This window comes from Moschus berezovskii, chromosome 19, assembly GCF_049115385.1.
Source record: "Moschus berezovskii isolate FMDL1 chromosome 19, NW_MosBer_1.0, whole genome shotgun sequence".
Taxonomy (NCBI): domain Eukaryota; kingdom Metazoa; phylum Chordata; class Mammalia; order Artiodactyla; family Moschidae; genus Moschus; species Moschus berezovskii.
The window spans coordinates 61,121,969-61,146,157 of NC_142478.1; the positions used below are offsets into that span (position 1 = coordinate 61,121,969).

At 50.0% G+C, this 24,189-nt stretch overlaps 1 protein-coding gene across 3 annotated transcripts in view; it reads left to right on the forward strand.

The window, feature by feature from the left end:
* The window catches only part of FBXO21 (F-box protein 21), a 42,582-nt gene extending 19,582 nt beyond the window's left edge, over positions 1-23,000 (forward strand). Inside the window, exons 9-13 of one of the 3 annotated variants that reach the window (XM_088828207.1) lie at positions 1,611-1,743; positions 7,484-7,695; positions 8,432-8,515; positions 9,031-9,188; positions 19,468-23,000. In XM_088828207.1, the coding sequence (XP_088684333.1) occupies positions 1,611-1,743; positions 7,484-7,695; positions 8,432-8,515; positions 9,031-9,188; positions 19,468-19,655 (775 nt within the window). In that variant the 3' untranslated portion in view covers positions 19,656-23,000. The remainder of the gene's footprint in view (positions 1-1,610; positions 1,744-7,483; positions 7,696-8,431; positions 8,516-9,030; positions 9,189-19,467) is intronic. The other 2 variants (XM_055404590.2, XM_055404591.2) reach the window with 2 other exon arrangements.
* Positions 23,001-24,189: the final 1,189 nt, after the last annotated feature.

Consider the following 24,189-nt stretch of genomic DNA (forward strand, 5'->3'; position numbering starts at 1 on the left):
CTGATGCTGATGCAGAAGCTCCAATACTTTGGCCACCTGATACAAAGAGGTGACTCACTGGAAAAGACTCTGATGATGGGAATGATTGAGGGCAGGAGAAGGGGACAACAGAGGATGAGATGGTTAGATGGCATCACCAACTGAACGGACATGAGTTTTGAGCAAACTTTGGGAGATAACGAAGGATAGAAAAGCCTAACATTCTGCAGTCTATGGGGTTACAACAAGTTGGATGTGACTTAGTAACTGAAAAACAATACCAATTACTTAGTTAAGTGAACAAGCAAAAATATGAAACAGTTTGGCTTCTGAGTCCAAAGAAAATTGTCTTACAGGGAAAAAAGAACTTTATACATTGGAGTCATAGTTTTCTGCCTAATGGTAGATTATTTTTAAAATAGACTTTCAGTTCAGTTCAGTTTAGTCGCTCAGTCGTGTCCGACTCTTTGAGACCCCATGAATCACAGCACACCAGGCCTCCCTGTCCATCACCAACTCCCGGAGTTCACTCAAACTCACGTCCATCGAGTCCGTGATGCCATCCAGCCATCTCATTCTCTGTCATCCCCTTCTCCTCCCACCCCCAATCCCTCCTAGCATCAGACTCTTTTCCAGTGAGTCAACTCGTCGCATGAGGTGGCCAAAGTATTGGAGTTTCAGCTTTAGCATCAGTCCTTCCAATGAACACCCAGGATTGATCTCCTTTAGAATGGACTGGTTGGATCTCCTTGCAGTCCAAGGGACTCTCAAGAGTCTTCTGCAACACCACAGTTTAAAAGCATCAATTCTTCAGCGATCAGCTCTCTTCACAGTCTTTAGTCTTCTTTTTTTTTTAAAAAAAAAAACAGTTTTAGGGGGACTTCCCATAAAGTCCACTTTTCTAAAGTGGTCCAGTGGTTAAGACTACACCTCCCAATGCAGGAAGTGCAGGTTTAATTTCTGGTCAGGGAGCGAAGATCCCACATGCCACACAGCCAAAAACACTAAAACATTTTAAAAAAAAGAAGCAGCAGCAATATTGTAACAAATTCAGTAAAGACTTTAAAAATGGTCTGCATCAAAAAAAAAAAAAAAATGCAGTTTTAGGTTCATAGGAAAACCTGAGCTAAAAGTCCAGAATGTTCCTGTTTACCCCTGCTTCCAGACATGCACAGCCCTCCCTCACGTCAGCATCCCCTCCAGAGTCATTTGTTACAGTTGATGAGCCTACCCTCCTTTACGTTAGGGTTTGCTCTTGATGGTGTCCAGTCTGTGGATTTTGACAAATGTGTGATGACACCTGCCCACCACTGTAGCATCATCCAGGATGGTTTCACTGTCCTGAAAGACCTCCATGCACCGCCCATTCAGAATCCACTTCTAATCTATGTACGGTGCTGTTGAGGTGGCTTCCAAGGAAAGCACTTATACCATTTTAAATTTGTGAGGTACAGAATTTCTGTTTCTTCCTTCTTTTTATTAAGAGCAGTGTAACTTTGCTAAACAGAGAGGAAGTACCAGAATCAGAGAATGTGTGGGATTTGTGTCCCATTCGTTTTAAAACCTGGTTTTGAAAAAGCAGGTCCTAACTCAGAAGCCAACAGGCTAAAATGAAGCTTTCTTCCCCATAGGGAAGGCATCGACCAGTCCTACCAGCTTCTGAGGGACTCTCTGGACCTGTACTTGGCGATGTATCCTGACCAGGTGCAGCTGCTCCTCCTCCAAGCCAGGCTTTACTTCCACCTGGGCATCTGGCCAGAGAAGGTAATTATTTTATCTTGATGCTCTCCCCTTGCCATAGAGAGGGAAATCCTAATTGAAAGGCGGCACTTAACGGTTTATCCTTGGATTAACCTGGGGGATAAACACAGATTTATTCAAAGTGTCACAGTTTTGACCCATCGACTGAATTTTTTGTCTCCTTTTATTCTCCTGAAAATTGACTTTCCTGCCAGGAGTTGCCCATTCACTTTGTGATTAGCACCTTAAACTCCCAGAACCACAAGGCCTGTGCCCTACCTCTCACCCACTGGTGGCCCAAAGGCGTCTTTTCCTCCAAGACCCCCTCCTCAGGGGGAGGCAGAAGTTTGAAATGTTCATCCTCCAGCTGTGCTGTTAGAGACTAAACCGACCTGGAGGTGTAGGAAAAGGAGACCTCAGATTTGCTCAGGTCTGGCTGCTGGGTACAGTAAGGATGGTGCACACCTTTGGCAGGTGTTGGGTTTTGATACTGTTCCATGTGGATCTTGCGGGCTGGTGACACCCTCTTTGGCTGGCAGAAAGCCCTGTCAGCACTTCCTGACCATGTTTGAGGCCAGCCCTGCTCCTGGAGAGCTGTGGGTGCAGCACATGTGGCTTCCAGCCGTACCGCGTGTCCTGGGGCAGCTGCTCACTCCTGTCCCGCCCTCGCATGTCCCTGAGAATATGTTCAGAGTCCACTTGTTTGGACAGCCTGGTGAGAGAATTGACTTCTGAGCTCTGTCAGGACCGTTATCAAGAAATTGTCAGCCCTGTCACTGGAGAGTGGGAAAGCCTTCCCTAAGAAACTAAATAGTCTCAGTGACTCAGCAACGCTTAGATTTACGGCATCTCGTCTGTTCACAGCATCACACGTCTGCCGTAGTTCTGGGAAAGGACGCGGCAGTAGGAAAAGTCCTAGGCTCCTATCTCCAGATGTTGCCTCCAGCCCAGACAGCACCGTCTTCCCAGGACCCCCATGGGACCCAATAGAAGAAAATGAGACTCTTCCCCCAAGTCACCACCTGCCTCCAAGCACCTTGTTGTCCAGAATTGAACGATTGATTTTTATCTTTTTACTTTATTTTTGATACCAGCATGCTGCTGCTAAGTCGCTTCAGTTGTGTCTGACTCTGTGCGACCCCACAGACGGCAGCCCACCAGGCTCCCCCGTCCCTGGGATTCTCCAGGCAAGAACACTGGAGTGGGTTGCCGTTTCCGTCTGCAATGTGTGAAAGTGAAAAGTGAAAGTGAGGTCGCTCAGTCTTGTCCAACTAGTAGCGACCCCACGGACTGGAGCCCACCAGGCTCCTCTGTCCATGGGATTTTCTAGGCAAGAGTACTGGAGTGGCTTGCCATTGCCTTCTCCGGATACCAGCATATACATAACTAATTCCTGTCACTTTTTACTGTTCTGTCGGTTAAGGAATTTCATGATAGTTTGTGAGACTCAGAGATGCTTTCAAAGTGTGGTTCCTCCCAAGTAGATTCTGTACTGAAATCACACATCAGCCTTAGGAGGAGAGGGGTCGATGTCCCCTCTGTGAGAAGCGCCTGCTGAAGCGCTGGCATTCTTCCTTTTAATGCTGGGCTCCATTTAGGGCTCCTCTGCCATTTCCAGGGGGTTTCCTCGGTCTCCTTCTCAGATGGCCAAGATTGCCTTCCTGCCAAGCAGACATCACTGGAGCAAGTTCCAAAAACTGTCTCACACAGAACATTTTTCTCCATGACGTGGGCTGCCGGGGTTGGGCACCTAGACACCCCCCCCCGCCCCCTCCCCTCCGTGTGTGAGATCAGGAGGGGAAAGTGGCCCTTTCCCTTCCCACAGCTCACCTCCCCAGCTCTGTGAACTGTACTCTAGCTGTAGCAAGAAAGAAGGGCTGGGCCCCCAGTAAGGACGATCCCCAAGGGTGCAGAGCAGTTAGAAGACGGTCTGCTCCAGAGGAAGTTTTGAGGTGCCCCTGGAAGGCCCAGGAAGGATTTCAGAGCAAGGAGTAGGTTCCTCCAGGCTTGGGGGGGACGACGGCTAGAGAACTCAGGCTGCACGCCTCCAACACCTGCCAGCCCCTCGGGGTGGATACAAGCTTTTTTGCCCTTTGTAAATAATGAAACTGAGGCATTGAGAGAAGTTTAGTAATCTACCAGGGGTTCCTACAGGAGCTGATGGCACCAGGTGTTCAGATTCCAAGCCCACCCACACGCTTCACCCCTGTGGACTGGGGTCAGGCGAGATTGGTCTCTAAAGAAGCTAACAGACGGGCACTTTCCACTTCCTGCTGCCACACCTGCATCCTTGTTGTGATCCAGTTATTCCTGCCTCCATTCTCCACATTTCAGTGGAAAAGAAGCCCCTCGGTTTCCCAAGGCACACATTCCTGGGCTCTCTGCTGCCTGTCCAGGGACTGCTAAGTTTTCTTTTGTTTCTTTTCCTGGATCTGCAGGTCCCTGTCTCTACTTCTGTTGTCAGCATTAAACACACTCAGGTCTCTCTTCATCTTTGAAAAAAGAAAGGACAGCCTTCCATGGCAGCCCCCTGCTTTGCCCCGTGGCTCCACCTTATCTGCTCCCAGCCTGGCCAGGGTCCTGGGCCGACCTCCCCCTCACCTCCTCCTGCTGCTCAGAACCCGGGGCTCTGTTCCCACCCCTCCTCCACGAGAACTGGAAGCCCATGACCCCTCTTGTTAAACTTTTCTCCTTGTTGCCAAATGCAGTGGATACTTGTCTGTCCTTATCTCTCTCGATCACTCTGAGGCCACTTCCCCGCCACTCAGAACACTCTGTTCTGACTCTAGTCCCCTGTTCCCAGGCTCCAGCTAGTTCCTGTCCTCCCCCTCTCCATTAAAGGCTCCACACCGGAGCGGGGGGTAGTTTCTAGACTTCTTACGCTGTTCCCCTCAGCGATCTTACCTGCTCTCCGGTCCTCAGTTCCTATCTGTAGGCCGACGGCCCCTGAACCCCTGCCCTCTTCCCTGGACCCTGCACACATCTGCCGGCGGCTGTGTCCCCTCGGTGACCTCATAGGCCGCCTGCACGGTCTCCTTCCTTTGCCTCTTTGACCCCTGAACGCACTTGAAGCACTGGAGTCAGAGGAAGCATAACCGCGTGTCGACAACTCATGGCCCTTCCCTGCTTGGAACCCTCCGAGTGGCTCCCCCCTTGCCTCTCTCCGCCGAGGCCTGCCGGGTGCCTGGTGGCCCAGCTCCACCAGCCTGTCCTTCCTCACGCCCACTCTGCACTGCCTGGGCGGCATCGTCCGCCCACCCCCATGCGCCTGCGCCCTTCCTCCGCACACACTGCAGCTCTGCCGGGAGCTTCCTTCCTGTCCCTCAGCTCTGCGGCTCACGCCTGCTGAGACGAGATGGTAGCTTAGCTCCCGCCCCTGAGCCCCCTCCCAGCTCTCCACGCTGTGCCCTGTGCTCACCCTTCCACATGCTCATGCGGGGTGTCTGAAGCAGCTTGTTTACCCAAGCTTCCCCACGAGACGGTGCTCTTTAAGGACCGGGCCCATCTGTTTTGGGTTGTTTTTTTTTTATTTATTTGTGCCAGGTCTTAGTTACAGCACACAAGATCTGCAGACTTTGTTGCGGCAGGAGGGATCTTTAGTTGTAGCATGTGAACTTTTAACTGGGACATGTGGGATCTAGTTCTCTGACCGGGGTCAGCAGGAGCCCCCTACATTGGGAGCACAGTCCTAAGCCCCTGGACCACCAGGGACACCCTTGTTCTGTTCCCTACTCCAGCTCTTCCCCCGGCTCTCAACAATTCCTCCCACCTAGTAGGTGCTCACAAAATTTTTATTTGAATGAATAAGAAATGACGGAATTTCATTAGCCTGGACATTTAGCTGGAGATGTCATGGTGGCCCACCGTCAGCACAGGCCTTCGGGACACACCGGGCATGTCTTCTGGCACCTCCGTTTCTGGCCTCCCCTTCACCCTGTCATTCCCCCACCACCAAGGGAAGGACGTAATTATCCCTGAACCTTCTCTCCTCCTCTGACACTGAGTTCAAGACTTCCTTTGTGCTTTGAAGGTTCCAAGTTAACGTTTCTTTCACTTATCTGGTAGGAAGGGGCTGCCAGGAAGGAGAGGAAGCCTGTGTTTATAGAAAACTTGTCAGAAGTAATTAGTTGGAACTGCAGAGGGGAACACAAGAAGCTTACTGTGAAATCCGATGCTTTTAGCTACAAGGCACAACTGTTGCTAGTGCCCCTGCATGACAAGGCCACTGCTGGGGGCGGCAGGTGGATGGGATTGGCTGCAAGCTGCGTCTGCTACTTGGGATCATGCCATTCTGTCCACTTGATACGTGTTTGAGAATTTTCCTAAGTTAATTACAGTCCTCTTCCTGCTTTGGTGTGAAGGCGACTGAGACCTGGGGCTGCCCCAGGGCCACGTTCTCACTGCATGTCTCCATAACCCCGTGACCTCAGGCACCTTGCTTAACTTCTCTAAGCCTGGTTCCTCTTCTGGAAATTGGCAGTGACTGGTTGCTGACCTCCAGGTTGGGAGGATTAAATGAAGTTTAAAAAGACATGTGACAGGCTTGGCACAGTGAACCAGCAGGAGAAGAATATTCAGGAAATATTGAGATCTTGCAAATCTCATTCTGGAAGACAAGATTGGGTTTTAAAATAATACCTTGCTTTGTGGAAAACTGCAGTTTTCACAGCACTTGTACAGGCTCACGTGTCAGGAAATAGGGGAGTTTTTAATCATTATTTGATAAGTAGATAAACTAATTCAAAGACAAAAGCAGTTGAGTTTGGCAGTTTAGGGGCTAGAATCCAGCGTCAATAAATAAGAAGAGATACTTTTCTAAAACAGAAACACATCAGAGACCCTCATCTGAGAGCTGAGACAGTAGGCGCTTGGTAATTGCTCACATGAGTTAGCTTTCCTTGAACTTGTATTTTTCCATAGTGGCAGTGGGTGCCATAAAGAGAACAGAACCTCAGGTTCAGGCAGTTCTGCTCCGCCAGCTCGTCACGTAACTTCCAAGGAGAGGGTTTTCTCCCTGTTCTCCTGAACACTAAAGTCCACCGTAAGTTAATGTACTCAGTCCTCTTCCTGCTTTGGTGTGAAGGCAACTGAGTCAGCCCCAGGTCCACGTTTTCACTGCATGTCTCCATAACCCCGTGACCTCAGGCACCTTGCTTAACTTCTCTAAGCCTGGTTCCATGACCAGTAGGATCTCCGAGCCCTGGACCTACACATCTGCCTTCTTACATAGAGCATCATAAATGCGCTGTGCTGACGTTTGTCCATCTCCCCATGGCCTCTCTGTGACCCCTCCCCTCTCCTACAGCCCCGAGGCTACTCTGCACTCAGCCTTTCCATCTTGATTGAAGCAGCTTTGCGTTTCTTTTTCTAGTTCATGAGCGGCAGGTTGAGAAGGTTTCTTTTCTGTGTATAAGACATCGAGTCCCGCCCCACGGCCCAGCAGTGTGTGGACCTGTTAGGCTTCACCTGGTCCCAACGCACTCATGGATGGCAGCCCTGGCCTCCCCGTCCCATGTGGGCTCCAGCGCCTTGTGTTTCTAAATAGAGTTCCTCCCGCTCAGGCTGGCTGGGCTCAGATGCTGGGGCCAGCCCCCGGCACATGAAGCGACTCCGGGTGTACGTGGCCCAGTGGGGAGGGACCCCTGAGGGTCGCGGAGCCGCAGGCTGTTAACCCAGCCCACCGTGCCGCCTTTCATCAGCTTTCGCAGGTTTCAATCTATCGCCAGGAAACCGAAAAGGCCTAAATGAAAATATTATCTCCTAGTCTTTCTGTCTTGTCTTGAAGGTGCTTGACATCCTCCAGCACATCCAGACCCTAGACCCGGGGCAGCACGGGGCGGTGGGTTACCTGGTGCAGCACACGCTGGAGCACATTGAGCGGAAGAAGGAGGAGGTGGGGGTGGAGGTCAAGCTTCGCTCCCACGAGAAGCACAGGGATGTCTGCTACTCCATTGGGCTCATCATGAAGCACAAGAGGTGAGTGCTGCTGGCCCTGCCCCGCCCCGCGCGGCTGCCGAGGACCAGCGCGGCTGCCGAGGACCAGCGCGGCACGCGGCAGGGCCCTGACCTGGTACAGCAAGGACCGAAGATCAAGCCGTATCTCTAGCCTTTTTGTTTGTTAAGAAGCAACTGGCTTTCCTAACTGGGAGCTCTTCTAATGATTGTAGCATCCTGTCTCGGGAGTGGAAGCCCTGTCGGCTGGATGCTTCCCCTTCTTGTCAGCCTCTGTCCCACGGTCTCGCTCTCCTTGGATCTGAGTTCGGTAGGGACTTACCCGGTGGGTCCTAAGGCTGGTGGATGAGGCACAGTTAACCTGCCCCCCAAAGCGCCTGTGCTGATTCACACCCACCAGCAGGCCGGGCGCTGAGAGGCTTGAGCCTCACCTTTCAGTCAGTGCCAGACTGGAAAGTGTGCTTCTGTAGTGTGGCAAAGGGCATTTCGTTGTGGTTTTAATTTGCATTTTCCTGGTTGCCACGCAGATGGAGCTGCTTTTCCTGTGTTTACTGGCCTTTCAAATTTCCTTTGATTAAGTGCCTCTTCAGGTGTTTTGCGTGTTTTTCATTTGAGTTGTTAGTCTTACTGATTTGCAGTTTCTTTATTCTGTGTATTAGTCTCTATGGGCAGATAAATTGCAAATGTCTCTTCTCAGTTTTTGGCTAGGTTTTCCATTCTTTTACTGCATTCTTTTTTTTTTTGTTAACTCTGTTGTGAGATTTTCAAGTGTATCTGAGAGTAGAGAGGAGTGTATGAACCAGGTGACGCTCCCGTGTCCAGCTTCAAAGGTTATCATTATGAGGTCAGTCTTCATTTCACCTTCACCCCCTGACTCTCCCCCTCCTCCCTGGAGCAAATACCAGAGGTCATTTCATCGGTACTTATTTTAGTAGCACTAAAGAGGTAAGGGCTCTCTTTTTTTTTAAAAGACAACGTTTACCATTCTGTTGTCATAACTCAGGAAAAAATCAACCGTTTGTTACCCTCATCAAAAATCCAGTGAGACTTTAGTGCTTCCCCAGTTGTGCTACTCTCTGAGCAAACTCTGGAAGACAGTGAAGGACAGAAACCTGGCTTGCTGCAGTCCGTGGGGTCACAGAGAGTCAGATACGACTTAGAGACGGAACAGCAGCAGCAACAAGATAGAGTGAGCTTGCCAAGAAGAGGGGTTTATAAAGAGGTCAGGAGGGAAATTGATTCAGCGTAAAGGCAGGTAGATCTGTAAGAACGTGAGCCTTGGAGAAGCCAAGCCATCGCCTCTGTGTTCCACTTTGCCACGACAGGAAGCTGACGTGTGGCTGCTCTTGTGTTGATCAGGTATGGCTATAACTGTGTCATCTACGGCTGGGACCCTACCTGCATGATGGGACACGAGTGGATCCGAAACATGAACGTCCACAGCCTGCCTCATGGCCACCATCAGCCCTTTTACAACGTCCTGGTGGAGGACGGGTCCTGTCGATACGCCGCCCAGGGTGAGTGGCGGGCTCTGTCTGTACCTCAGGCACACGTTTGAGTACTCGGATGCTGCGGGAAGAGGTTGTCAGTTTGAGAGTTGGCAGTTGTCACACAGCCATCAAAGTCATCAGGGCTGATACTCAGCTAAACGTAGGTGGGTATGTATTTTTGCAGCCATATCGACAGGTTAGCTGGTCACTGCCCCAGGGTCTTCCGCCCTAGTCACCACCACACCCCTGTTCCAAGCTGTTGCCCACTTCTATTCTGATTGGTCATTGCCTCTGCCAGTCTGAAAGTCCTGTTTACCAGCCACTGCCTTTGGCTCCCTCCAGGCAAGGAGGGTCAGTTTTTGCCCTGCTCATACTGCCTACCTGAACTGGAGGGCACGGAATGGGCTCTGTTGGGGGAGCTGCCCTAGCACCGTGAAACTGGCAGCCAGTTAAGTTGTGCTTGTGAGAGCGACACCCCCAGTGGCCATCGTGGGAACTGCAGGCCACAGCTCTGGCTCTGAGAGCAGCTGGGAGTCAGCAGGTAGGTGCTCAGTAGGTGGTTGGGGCCATTGCCAGCCCTGACAGGTGCTCACCCAGAGCCCTGGTCGTCTTTGCCTCTCCGTTTAATGGGATGAGTTTATTGCATGCCTGCCTGTCAGGGCATCCACATTGTTCATTTTATTCATAAAAATTAACATGAATGCTTTGCAGTGCTGCTCTGTGAGAGCAGCCTTCCGTTGCGTGTTAACTTCTCTGAGAACTCTAAATTGCCGTCATCGTTGTGGTCATATGCATTTGATACACTGGAAAATTGGAGCATGTAGAGACGTGTAAATTTTACAGAGTACAAACACAGGCAGCTTGGCAAAGAGCCTTCACCCTAACCATCATGCTGAACCTTTTTGCATCTCACCTAAAACATAAGGTTTGACCTAAGTCAGTATTATGTTCTGGTAAATACAATAATAGAAATGTTGGATGTATAAAAATCTCAGAAGTGCCAACAAGACTAGAAAAGAGCTCATGTTAATTACTATTAATTCAGAATATGAGAGAGGATCTTATAAAAGAGAACTTCCCTTTATTGAGACCAGAAGTCACCTAACCTCTATCAGCACAAGGGGAGTTATGAGAGGGGGTGGCATGCACCCCGTGTCAGATGGAGATACTGACAATGATTTTATTTAGCGTAAGAAGCTGTGTCAGAAAAAAAATTATCCTACAAATTTTAGCAATCAAGTTATTTGGGAATTGCTGAATGATTCATGGACGGTTTGCACCCCCACTCACTCTGCGCGTTTCACCCTGCACGTCATGGAGCGCGCCACGAGACCAGAGGAGACTGTCAGCTCTGGGGGCCAGTGTCTGCACCCGCAGCTTATCCAGTCGTTGCCCATTACATGGGATTGGTTTGAAGACTTGTAATATCTGATATTTGGGTGTCTAGAAACAGTCATATTAACTTTAAAACGGGCTTTTTTGAGTAGTAAAGCTGGATTTTTGGTTTCAGGGTGTTCTGAGTTTGTCCAGTGTCCCAACGATTCAGGAACGCATTCTAATCGTATCTGAGGTCAGCATGCGCTGTAAGGTTCACTGCAAGAAAACTGTAATGATGTTGTTTTATAAATATAGTATTTGCTTATCAGTTTCACACTCTCTAAAACTGAGATTGAAGGATCATGGGTAAAGGTAGCAAACTGCCCTTTTTAAGTTTAAATGCTGGGACTTATAGGAAGTTCTTAGAACTGAGCGTGGGTATCACCCTGTGACGGCAGCTAGTGGTTTTGTCGGCCCAAGGTCCACATTTCCCCAACACGTGTGTGCCCAGGGGTGCTGGGCTCTGGGGTTCAGCGCTGAAGAAGAGCTCTGTCGTAGCCCCCGGAGGCCAACCCACCTTGCCCTGAGGGGCCCTTTCCCAGGCCCGGCCTTCACTCCTATGGCCTCCTTAATGGTTGTATTTGGTTGTTATGTCTCTGTTCTCTCTTGGTAAAGAACAGCTCCTCAATTCTCATCTTTTCCCCACTTTTCACAAGACTGACTTTTTGAAGAGTCCGGACCAGTTGGCTTATAAATTGTCGTAACAGTCTGGATTTGTCTTACTGTTTCTTTGCGTATTGTCTGTAAACCAGAAGTTAATCTCAGGTTGTATTAGATGGAGTTGGGGTTTTTGGCTGGCGAGCTTGCTCTCGGGTGCTGTGTGGTTCACGTTGCGTCTCGTCCAGAGGCCGTGGGGTTCCATGTCTGCTGTCAGGAAGGCGGAGTTTGGTCACTTGGCCAAGACAGTGACACCCTGTAAGGGATAGTGTTCCATCTGCAGTTAACTAGAAATCCATGGGGTCAAACTATGTCCCAATCCTGGGTATATCCTGTTCCCCAGTGACGACCTTTGTCCTGATGTTTGTTTTAGCTCCTATTGGCTCTTCCTGCCTAAGTCATGATATGCACGTTGCAGAATGGAGCTTTTCTGCTGCGAGTGTGCCCTCCAGTCCTGTGAAGCCGAGCCCTGCCCCCTCTCTCTTTCGTCTCCACCGCCACCTCTCTCTCCTCTCCTTTCCCTTGCTGTCTCTCTCTCTTTCCCGCCTCCTCCAAGAGATGGCTGGATTTTTCGTTTAGTCAATGTGTTATGATCATTTGGAACAATTTTATGCTCAGGTTAGCCCACATTTAGCCAGGGAGCTATCTTGAGAGGCTGCATTTTAAAAGCACTTATTTAAAAATATTTTTGAACATTTCTGGGCTAATACGTTTGCGTTAAATTATTTTTAAACTTTCATCTTCTAAATTTTCAACCTTTGGCTGCATCGATCCTAGTAATCTGGGCAGAGCCCATTAATGAATGCCTTTCTCTTCGCTCTCCACAGAGAGTTGAAGAGTGAGTTATAAGCCACATATGTGTGTGCCATCCTCAAACAGTTTTAGCCAGCCGCATTAAGAGATGTTTTCCATCAGTATTTTAACAGGTTCTACAGCATTTTGTGTTTGTAATTTTTCCTACCACTAGGGGGCATGCTTTAGTATTTTTCTGATACCAGGAACTCCTGTCTCGGCTTCCCTGCATACTTCATAGATCCTGGAGAAAGTGACTATCACAGATGTTCTGAATTTAAGCCAGCTGCCACATTGCAAAGTCAGGAATTAGGCTGTACTGTGAAAACCTGGTTCTTGCATGCTTTGTGTGTGATGGTAAAGCACCTGGTTGAATGGTTGGGTCCAAGTGCACACGCTGTTAACTGTGATGATTCCCTGTGTCAAGGCTGACGTGTAAGTTTGCAGCCACCTCAGAGGGCGGTTTGGTGCTGTCTTTTAAGTTGTCAAAATCTCAAGTGCCTGTTTTCCTCTGACCTGGCAGCTCCCCCAGTCGGTCCCTCCACTAGAGACGCCCTTACACAGGGGGCCTTGCGATCCCCTTGTTATGACAGAGAAACAGTGTCATGCATGGGACTCGCCTGGTCAGTGGAGGTGTATCCAAACTTGGGGATGCTAAGCTGCAGCCAAATAAACCACGTGCAGGTCAGTGCTTACTGTATGCTTAGTATGAATAAACACACGTAAGACAATGGAGTTACCTTCTGAGTGCATGTAAGTATGTTTAACTGCATGTGTATGTGTTTATACAAGGACTGGGAAGCTAGACCCGCAGTCCTAGTGGTTTCCTCTTGGGAGGGCCTGACAGGTGCCCCCAGAGGACTCATGGGTACTGTTTCTAGGCTTTTACAGGGAGGTATGCGTATATTTTGATGTAGATAGCTGAATATTTTAAATAAAATCAGAAACATTTCTCAGAAAATATTGGGGTAGTCAAATTCTTCCCATGATTTTTCCAGGCATTTTAAGTAGTCCCTGTCTAATATTTTGCTCTTTAAGTTTTATTTCACTTAGATTTCTTCCTTCAAATTTTTTTAAAACTTCACAAAAGAATTTTTAAACTCATATAGTGGATTGGGAATTATTCCCCTCATAACTCGTAGCTGCCAACTTCAGTGTCTGGTTTTCTCCTAAAAAAAGTGTCTTCTGTTAGTACAGTTTTCCTGTTTCGCTGGGAGCCCAGGCAGGCAAACACACCACATTCAGTCTGTGCTCCTGGTTGACAGTGTAAAGAAGGAAGTGAAGTCATCTCCATGCTGGTGGTCACAGCAGGAGAAAACCAGAGTTAGCAGAGCACCCAGTTTCCTCTCGGACTCCCCAGGCACCTGTTTGCGGAGCACTGTCCCACAACCTGCCTTCTGAGGCAGCCTGTCTGGGCCCTGGGGTCAGTCTCAGCCCGTCCTCCCTGACTGCTGCCGGAGGAACAGTGCACAAGGACGCCTCTTGGTCTGCTTCCCCAGCCCCGGTGGAGTCTTGCTGCTGTCGGCTCAGCCGCTGGAGGGCGTCGTGAGCCTCTTGTGGAGCCCTGTGAGGGTCGCAGGAGCCGGGGCCCGGGCAGGTCTCGTGGTGCTTACGCACCGTAAATGCCCAGTTTAAAAGCGGTCACTTAAAACGTGTAGCTGCATGCACGTGTCACGTAGCAGCACAGGTGTTTGGCCTTCCTATCCTTTTATAAGACGTGTTTTTAGTCCCGCTTCCCCCGACACGTCTGGAAAACAGGTTGTTCATTTTCCTGGCTGCCTGGGATGCGCTGAGCTAACGTGCCGCTGTTTGTTTACACAGTGGCCTGCAGGTGGACATGTAGGCTGTTCAGTTCAGTTCAGTTCAGTCGCTCAGTCGTGTCCGACTCTCCGCGACCCCATGAATCACAGCACGCCAGGCCTCCCTGTCCATCACCAACTCCCGGAGTACACTCAAACTCATGTCCACAGAGTCGGTGATGCCATCCAGCCATCTCATTCTCCGTCGTCCCCTTCTCCTCCCGCCCCCAACCTTTCCCAGCATCAGAGTCTTTTCCAGTGAGTCAACTCGTCTCATGAGGTGGCCAAAGTATTGGAGTTTCAGCTTTAGCATCAGTCCCTCCAATGAACATCCAGGATTGATCTCCTTTAGAATGGACTGGTTGGATCTCCTTGCAGTATAAGGGACTCTCAAGAGTCTTCTCCAACACCACAGTTCAAAAGCATCGATTCTTCGGCGATCAGCCTTCTTCACAGTCCAACTCTCACATCCATACATGACCACGGGAAAAACCATTGCCTTGACTAGACGGACCTTGGTCGGCAAAGTAATGTCTCTGCTTTTTAATATACTATCAAGGTTGGTCATAACTTTCCTGCCAAGGAGCAAGCGTCTTTTAATTTCATGGCTGCAATCAGCATCTGCAGTGATTTTGGAGCCCAAAAAAACAAAGTCTGACACTGTTTCCATTGTTTTTCCATCTATTTCCCATGAAGTGATGGGACCAGATGCCATGATCTTTGTTTTCTGAATGTTGAGCTTCAAGCCAACCTTTTCACTCTCCTCTTTCACTTTCATCAAGAGGCTTTTGAGTTCCTCTTCACTTTCTGCCATAAGGGTAGTGTCATCTGCATATCTGAGGTTATTGATATTTCTCCCAGCAATCTTGATTCCAGCTTGTGCTTCTTCCAGCCCAGCGTTCCTCATGATGTACTCTGCATATAAGTTAAATAAGCAAGGTGACAATATACAACCTTGACGTACACCTTTTCCTATTTGGAACCAGTCTGTTGTTCCATGACCGGTTCTAACTGTTGCTTCCTGACCTGCATACAGGTTTCTCAAGAGGCAGGTCAGGTGGTCTGGGATTCCCATCTCTTTCAGAATGTTCCACAGTTTATTGTGATCCACACAGTCAAAGGCTTTGGCATAGTCAATGAAGCAGAAATAGATGTTTTTCTGGAACTCTCTTGCTTTCTCCATGATCCAGCGGATGTTGGCAATTTGATCTCTGGTGCCTCTGCCTTTTCTAAAACCTGCTTGAACATCTGGGAGTTCACGATTTACATACTGCTGAAGCCTGGCTTGGAGAATTTTGAGCATGACTTTACTAGCGTGTGAGATGAGTGCAATTGTGCGGTAGTTTGAGCATTCTTTGGCATTGCCTTTCTTTGGGATTGGAATGAAGACTGACCTCTTCCAGTCCTGTGGCCACTGCTGAGTTTTCCAAATCTGCTGGCATATTGAGTGCAGCACTTTCACAGCATCATCTTTCAAGACTTGAAATAGCTCAACTGGAATTCCATCACCTCCACTAGCTTTGTTCGTAGTGATGCTTTCTAAGGCCCACTTGACTTCACATTCCAAGATGTCTGGCTCTAGGTCAGTGATCACATTATCGTGACTATCTTGGTCGGGAAGATCTTTTTTGTACAGTTCTTCTGTGTATTCCTGCCACCTCTTCTTAATATCTTCTGCTTCTGTTAGGTCCATACCATTTCTGTCCTTTATCAAGCCCATCTTTGCATGAAAAGTTCCCTTGGAATCTCTAATTTTCTTGAAGAGGTCTCTTGTTTTTCCTATTCTGTTGTTTTCCTCTATTTCTTTGCATTGATCACTGAGGAAGGCTTTCTTATCTCTCCTTGCTATTCTTTGGAACTCTGCATTCAGATGCTTATATCTTTCCTTTTCTCCTTTGCTTTTCGCCTCTCTTCTTTTTACAGCTATTTGTAAGGCCTCCTCAGACAGCCATTTCGCTCTTTTGCATTTCTTTTCCATGGGGATGGTCTTGGTCCCTGTCTCCTGTACAATGTCACGAACCTCCGTCCAGAGTTCATCAGGCACTCTATCAATCAGATCTAGTCCCTTAAATCTATTTCTCACTTCCACTGCATAATCATAAGGGATTTGATTGAGGTCATATCTGAATGGTCTAGTGGTTTTCCCTACTTTCTTCAATTTAAGTCTGAACTTCGCAATAAGGAGTTCATGATCTGAGCCACAGTCAGCTCCTGGTCTTGTTTTCGCTAACTGTATACAGCTTCTCCATCTTTGGTTGCAAAGAATATAATCAATCTGATTTTGGTGTTGACCATCTGGTGATGTCCATGTGTAGAGTCTTCTCTTGTGTTGTTGGAAGAGGGTGTTTGCTATCACCAGTGCATTCTCTTGACAAAACTCTATTAGCCTTTGCCCTGCTTCATTCCGTGCTCCAAGGCCAAATTTGCCAGTTACTCCAGGTGTTTCTTGACTTCCTACTTTTGCATTCCAGTCCCCTAGAATGAAAAGGACATCTTTTTTGGGTGTTAGTTCTAAAAGGTCTTGTAGGTCTTCATAGAACCGATTAACTTCGGCTTCTTCAGCAGTACTGGTTGGGGCATAGGCCTGGATTACTGTAATATTGAATGGTTTGCCTTGGAAACGAACAGAAATCATCCTGTCATTTTTAAGATTGCATCCAAGTACTGCATTTCGGACTCTTTTGTTGACCATGATGGCTACTCCATTTCTTCTAAGGGATTCCTGCCCACAGTAGTAGATATAATGGTCATCCGAGTTAAATTCACCCATTCCAGTCCATTTTAATTCACTGATTCCTAGAATGTCTATGTTCACTCTTGCCATCTCCTGTTTGACCACATCCAATTTGCCTTGATTCATGGACCTAACATTCCAGGTTCCTATGCAATATTGCTCTTTACAGCACCGGACCTTGTTTCCATCATTGGTCACATCCACAACTGGGTATTGGTTTTGCTTTTGCTCCATCCCTTTATTCCTTCTAGAGTTATTTCTCCACTGAGCTCCAGTAGCATACTGGGCACCTACCGACCTGGGGAATTCCTCATTCAGTATCCTATCATTTTGCCCTTTGTTACTGTTCATGGGGTTCTCAAGGCAAGTATACTGAAGTGGTTTGCCATTCCCTTCTCCAGGGGACCACATTCGGCTGTGGTCCATGTGATTAGATCAGCTAGTTTCCTGTGATTATGATTTCAGTTTGTCTGCCCTCTGGTGCCCCCTAGCAATACCTACCGTCTTATTTGGGTTTCTCTTACCTTGGTCGTGGAAAATCTCTTCACAGCCGCTCCAGCAAAGTGCAGCCGCTGTACCTTACCTTGGACGAGGGGTATCTCCTCAAGGCCACCCCTCCTGACCTTGAACGCGGAGTAGCTCCTCTCGGCCCTCCTGCGCCCGCGCAGCCACCGCCTGTTGGACGTGGGGTAGCTCCTCTCGGCCGCTGGCCCTGGCCTCAGGCGTGGGGTAGCTCCTCACGGCCGCACCTCTTTGCGTGGTTCGTTGCGCCGGGGCCGGCGTCTCCCGCGTCGCGTCTGCGCCGCCGGGGCCGGCGTCTCCCGCGTCGCGTCTGCGCCGCCGGGGCCGGCGTCTCCCGCGTCGCGTCTGCGCCGCCGGGGCCGGCGTCTCCCGCGTCGCGTCTGCGCCGCCGGGGCCGGCGTCTCCCGCGTCGCGTCTGCGCCGCCGGGGCCGGCGTCTCCCGCGTCGCGTCTGCGCCGCCGGGGCCGGCGTCTCCCGCGTCGCGTCTGCGCCGCCGGGGCCGGCGTCTCCCGCGTCGCGTCTGCGCCGCCGGGGCCGGCGTCTCCCGCGTCGCGTCTGCGCCGCCGGGGCCGGCGTCTCCCGCGTCGCGTCTGCGCCGCCGGGGCCGGCGTCTCCCGCGTCGCGTCTGCGCCGCCGGGGCCGGCGTCTCCCGCGTCGCGTCTGCGCCGCCGGGGCCGGCGTCTCCCGCGTCGCGTCTGCGCCGCCGGGGCCGGCGTCTCCCGCGTCGCGTCTGCGCCGCCGGGGCCGGCGTCTCCCGCGTCGCGTCTGCGCCGCCGGGGCCGGCGTCTCCCGCGTCGCGTCTGCGCCGCCGGGGCCGGCGTCTCCCGCGTCGCGTCTATGTAGGCTGTTACTGCCTTCTTTTTTTCTCTTCTTTTGCTCTCCTGAGCAATGCTGAGGTAGTCTGTGGATATCTGTCTTTGCTTGTAATCGGTATGTGATTTCTCAAACTGGTATGTCCCCATGTAGTCTGACAAATCAGCCTTAAACAGCTATAAGCACAGAAGTTCCCTAAATCTTCCTTCTTGGGTTAAAGAAATACGTTACAGATTGAATTACAAACTCTTTCCCCCTCTCCTGAAAGACAAGCATCAGTTACAAGTTACAGGCCGTGCTTCTGAGAGGCACTCGTGTTTATCCCAAGGTGTTTATCCTGTGTTCTCGGGGTGGGGGGCACCCAAGGGCCTGCAGGTGTGTTTCAGGATGTTTAACGAGCAGTGTAAGAGATAACCTGCTGCACCATTGGTGTTGGATAGCCGGTGGACTGGGCGTGCGCAGGGACTCCCTGGATTGATTGTGGCTCATGTTGATCAGAACCAAGAGCACCCTGGGACGCGGTCAGGGCAGGCAGGCCTGCCTGGCCAGCTGCTTTCTGGCCAGGCCATGGAGGACGGGGCTGGGCCCTCCTGGCTGGGGGCCCACAGCCAGTCTAGGCCAGGCCTCCACAGCCAGCAGGGAAGGCCCACAACCCACCGTCCTCCCATTGGGTCCACGGAGGAGCCGTTTCTCAGATAGCTTGGGGAGGGAGAAGCCATCTGAAATGATGTCAGTCTTTAAAATAACCCACACGTGCTGCCACCTCTTTTTTATTATTTCCATTTTAAAGGAGTCATTTTCTATTGCTGTCTCTAGTGGCAACACATGGAGCAGGGAAGGGAGCGGGGCATGGTTTTCCTAAGAGCTGATACAGATGGCATAACCCCTACCCTCTAGGGTCTAGAGGCACGGGCCACTTTCCATTCCTCCCCAGACCCCACATCAGCCCTGGGAGCTGGGTCCTCACCCTCAGAAGCAGGAGCCAGCACTGCAGGGTCCTCAGAGGTGGCGGGGGAGGAGTGTGCGACAGAGGACGCAGGGAGAGACCTGTGACCTGGTGCTGTGAAGGCTTCAGAAACTTCACTGGTGAGAACAGAACAGGCTAGGACACCCTCAGCCCACTGTGTGTGTGTGCGCAGCTGTGTGTGTGCGCATCAAGCCCCCTGCACCTCCAGCGTGCAGACCCTGAGGGGCTGGAGTTCCGCTCAGAGAGGAGGAAAACATTGGTGTTCTGCTGTGTGTGTGTGTGTGTGTGTGTGTGTGTGCGCGCGCGCGCGCAGCTGTGTCTGTATTGGATCAGGTGAGACAAGCCCCCTGCACCTCCAGGGTGCAGACCCCGAGGGGCTGGAGTTCTGCTCAGAGAGGAGGAAAACATTGGTGTTCTGTGTGGAGCTGGCAGGGGCCCTGTGCCCTCTCCCTCCATCTTCCAGTCGCCCCCCTCCCACCCCCCTCGCTCTACCTCTTCCCTCCCGACTTCCAAAAACATCTGTTTCCTCCCCCCACCTCCCACCTCAAAAATACACTCAGAGATTTCTCCAGAGGTTCTCTGGATAAAAGATGCAGCAGAAAAACCAGTTTTAATGAGAATGTCCGTGTGCCTCTCTGCCAACAGAGAACCTGGAGTATAATGTGGAGCCTCAGGAGATCTCCCACCCCGATGTTGGACGCTACTTCTCGGAGTTCACGGGCACTCACTACATCCCGAACGCAGAGCTGGAGATCCGGTACCCAGAGGACCTGGAGTCTGTGTATGAGACGGTGCAGAACATTTACAGTGCCAAGAAAGAGAACGTGGAGTAAAGTCTCGGGGGACATCAGACCTTTGCTGCTGCTGCTCTTTTCCAAGACGACGGGGTTTGGGGTGCAGACGTCCCCTTGGATCCCTCTGGACTCACACCACTGGGAAGGCCACTCAACCGGTCGTGCTGGTTGCCTCCTACCAAGTGGAAATCACGTGTGCTCTCTCTGCCAGCTGCAAAGACAATGTCGCTCTCCGCCTACACTAGTGACTCGTTTGAAAGGCACTGTCTCAGTGGCATGGCTCGTATGCTTGTCCTGTGGTGACCGTTTGTGACAGCTGTCTTCATGACGTCTTACCGTTGACACAACCGCTCTCTCTCCTCACACCCCGCTCCCCACCCTGCATCGCGTCTGTCTACGTCATCTCAGAGCGTTTCGCTTGCTGGACAGGTGGGGTTGTCCGTTTGCAGTCGTTTCTCTCTGATCTCTTTGTGAACCATGTGTGCTCCCCGGTCAGGATGGTCTGTCTTTTTACCCAGGGCTGAAGCTCTTAAGTGATCTTGGCCGCATAGTGGATCTGGAGTCATTAACAAACTAATAGTAATCAGAATCATTTGAATTTTTTTTTCCTAATTTTTGAAAGTTTTCCGGCATTTTATCTTTTTCTTTATATGAATTGAGTGCATGAAACAATTTTGCTTTCCCAGAATCATCTCTTGGATTTACGCTCATATCTCTTAAGAATCATTAGGTTTTTTTATTTTATTACATAAAATTCTTTGAAAAAATGCATTGTAATAGTCTTTGAATGGGTTTTCCCACTTTCATCTACTATTCCTCCCTTAAAAGTAAGTGGGTTTTTTTTTTAATCTACTCCAGTATCATGAGTAGATCTTAAATCAGCAATGAGTTCTCTTTGTAGTAGGAAAGTATAATCTGCTGTTAAAGTGTCTGCTTTTTAGAAACTGTGCTCTGTGGTCTCCAAAGACCTGAAAATGAGGTTTAACTTTTATAACCAGAAACAAGAAGAAATGATGAAGCTTAGAAATTAAAAAGGGAAGGGGAGGTCTCATGCTCCCTGTTCTCCCTTAGAATCATTTCAAGACCTTTTTGAATGTGGCAGGTAGAAATGAAATATCTCTGGTTTAAGAGCATGAGCTCAGTGGGAAAGGAAATAGCGTGGCCGGCATTCTCGAGTCACCGTTGCCATGACAGCACCAGGAAGAAGCCTGTGCTCAAGCCCCCGGGAGTCCGGCTTCATATCCAGATGCTGCTGGCACCTGTCTTTTCCACATTTGTGGTACCCAAGCAGGAAGGTACCTTGTCCTAACGCAGCTCTGGACTCCCACCGTTCTCCACCCGCCCCTTCTCCAGTGGGCCAGCCTTGTAGTTAACCTGTAGTAGCTAACTTCTGAAGTTAGAACCTAGTTACTCTGCTCTCTTACATTGGAAAGATTTCCAGTTGCTCTAGTGAATGAAGCTCTGGGGGCCGTGATCAGCCGCACCTCGCCGCCCGTCTGTCCCTTTGCATGCAGTAATTTCCACACTACATTTGGTGACCACCTCTCGTTTACCCTTTGGAAACCCTGGGATGACTGAGGTTTGGAGAAGCCACCTGAGACCACTTCCCAGCTAGTGACAGTTCCTGAGCAGTTACTAGAAAGAGATGGGGATTTGGCTAGCCAGCTCCTTCCCGCCCCAGCTAGCTGTGGTCCAGGGCCCATGTTCCTCACGATCCAATCCAAAGTCAGGTGGTCTGGACGCACATTGGAAATTGTGACCACTCTCAACACCTGGTCTGCCCAAGGTTGGGGGCGTTTTACACTACTCTCATTTAAAGGTGAAAATTAGATACTATGGCATTAATATTAATGAGATGCATTACTAAGAATCTGTGGCGCATGCTGAGAGTTAAAATTGTTGGTTTTCTGGTTTGATTTCCTTTTTTCTTAGAGTGACATCGAAGCCAAGAAAGATGGTTTTACCTTTACTGACCTGATGTAAATATGTATCTAGACTGTTTCTAAATGTGTTTCTTCATGAATGCTTCATTTGGCTCCAGGAAGCCTGTGTCACCTGTGTAAGTTGGTCTTTGGGCACTTTATATTTTTCTAAAAACGTGTTTTGGATCCTGTACTCTAATAAATCATAAGTTTCTTTTTAAAATTTTTCCAAATGTTTTCTCCACTTAAAAAAAAAAAAGGCCTGTTATAAAAGTAGAACTTTCACAATGTTGAAATAACTTACTCTTTGGATATAGTAACTTCTTTTCTCTTCCAATGAATGCCAAGATTTTTTTGTACAATAATTAATAAATGAAACTTATCCAGCGGAACCATACAAATGGCCTGCCGGGTTTCGTTCCAGGTAGACAGCCCAGCCATGACAACAGCAGAGTCTTGCTTGGTTCTCATTGATTGAAATGGGCGAGAATTGACTCTCCTGCCTTTTTCCAACGCCTGCGAGCGAACAGAGTACCTTTATACCGATTTCCTTGCCAAACGTTAACCTGAGCTGGCTGGTCACTCTGAGAGTGGTTGTAACGCAAAGATTGCAGCTTTTTAACGACATCGAGTCACATGTCTTGAAGTGAGAGCTCTGGACGCCTTGTGAGGGAAACCCAGGTTCTCGGGGTGTCGTTGACGCTGACCCCACAGCTGCACACCCATGGCATGTCCACAGCATCGCACCAAGCACTGTGTCTCCCCTGTGGTCACACGCATGCTGTCACACTCGTCGCGGCTGAGCAGTCCCCAGTTTCGCTCACTCGGAACCTTTCACATGCTGCTGTTCATTGTGACTCCCCAGGAGGGGAGTGTAGTGGTGACTTCCCAGCTGCTCAGGCCCTAGAGCTTTCCTGCCCCAACACATCTGCATACGCACCGCAACCCTCTTCGCCCACCCCGAGGCCCAGGGTTTGCAGGCATGCTTTGGGAAGCACTTTCAGCGAAGTGTCAGTTACATCCAAACCTAGTCCACGTCACCAGCAGACCAGTCTGGCCAAGCATCTCATTTGAAAATACGATCCATTTAATTGCATTTTGAGAGGCTGGCTTTGTGGCCTGTCTGCCGGAGCCTCATAGATCTCCACTGGAAGTGACGTTCGTACCGCAAAGTCATGTTATTTCAAAAACCTGTGTTAATACTCTGCCTCAATCAACTTTATGTTTTCAAATATCCGCTTAAAGTCTCATTTCTACTGTTAAAACGTCCGAGTCTTTCTTAATGTATTAAACTGAGTCGTGCTTTAGTGTCCTGAGCTCTGGTCTGCTACCACCAGGCCCATCTGCTGTAAAGGGGGAAGTGGGGGATATGTCTTTGCTCCCTCTCTGAAGCCGGACTGCTAGAAACCTTTTCTCTGGGAAGTGTCTCGTGGTCATAATAATCAAGCTGTTGTTGCTCTTCGTGGTTTTTGTTTGGTGGTTTTTTTTTTTTTTGAAGGGAAGGAGAGACTGTTCACCTGGAAGAAATGCAGAATTTGGCTCCGTGATGGTTTGGTTTTGGAGAAATCAACAGCTGTATTGCATGTATTACCTTGTATTATGTCAGGCCAGGCAGCAGGCACAACTGTTTATAACCCTCACAGCAACCCTTTAGGATGCGGGCCAGGCGGTGAATATTTTTGCAGGCTGCTTAAAGTCTCTGTCACATATTCTTCTTGGTTGGAAAAATGTAAGAAAAATCTTAGCTTGAGGGCTGTGAGGCTGCAGGCTGGATGGGGCCAGATGGCTGTGAGCTGTAGTTTGCTGACCCCGCTGAGGCATAGGCTCGCCGAGTTCCCCGAGCAGACCGCTCCCAGGTGGAGAGCCTGCCTTCTGAGCTCCAGCTCCCCGCGGCCATGCTGCCAACAACCTCAGCAGCTACCTCACAAACGTCTTGACCCTCTGCCTTGCCGCACCCTTAACTTCCCACGTTTCAGTTCTGAAAATTTAGAGTCTTGAGAGAAAAGAACATTCCTTCTGTGAATAAAATTTATGTGCAAATAAAGAAGAGCTGTATTACGGCCATTTAGCAATGATTATATTAGGGTCATGCTAGTTCTGTAATAAATAGACCCGGAAATGTACAGTGGCTTGAACACAGAAGAACTTTCTTGGCTGACTTTCATGGGGCAGGGGGAGCAGGTTGGCAGGCGGCCCTACACGCCATCACCTAAGGACCCAGGACCACCACACGTGGCTTCCCGAAGCCCCCGGGTCCCCTGCCATCCAGTGGGAGGGGGGAGCGTGGAGGGACTTGTCTGGAAGGGCCCTGGGACACAGAGCCCTTGAGCTGAGGCAGGCAGTGGCGCTCCCTGCTTCCCCTCTCCTTCCTGCAGGGAGGCCAGGACGGAGGTGAGGGGACAGAGGTGGCCAGCTGGTTGTCGCTCTGAGTGTGCCGGTCCCCTGTAGGACCCACTGCCGCCCAGGGAGCTGGCCGCTGCAGTCAGGCAGCACAGTCCAGAATTGCCTTGCTGGCTTCTGGCCCAGCGTGACCACCGGCAGCGGGCCTTACTGCCGGCCACGCTGCCCCCTCAGACCCATCGTCCCCACAACAGATGGCCTCGGGGGGAGGAGTGCAAACCTCATGAGGTGAGTCATGCCCAGAGGTCCCA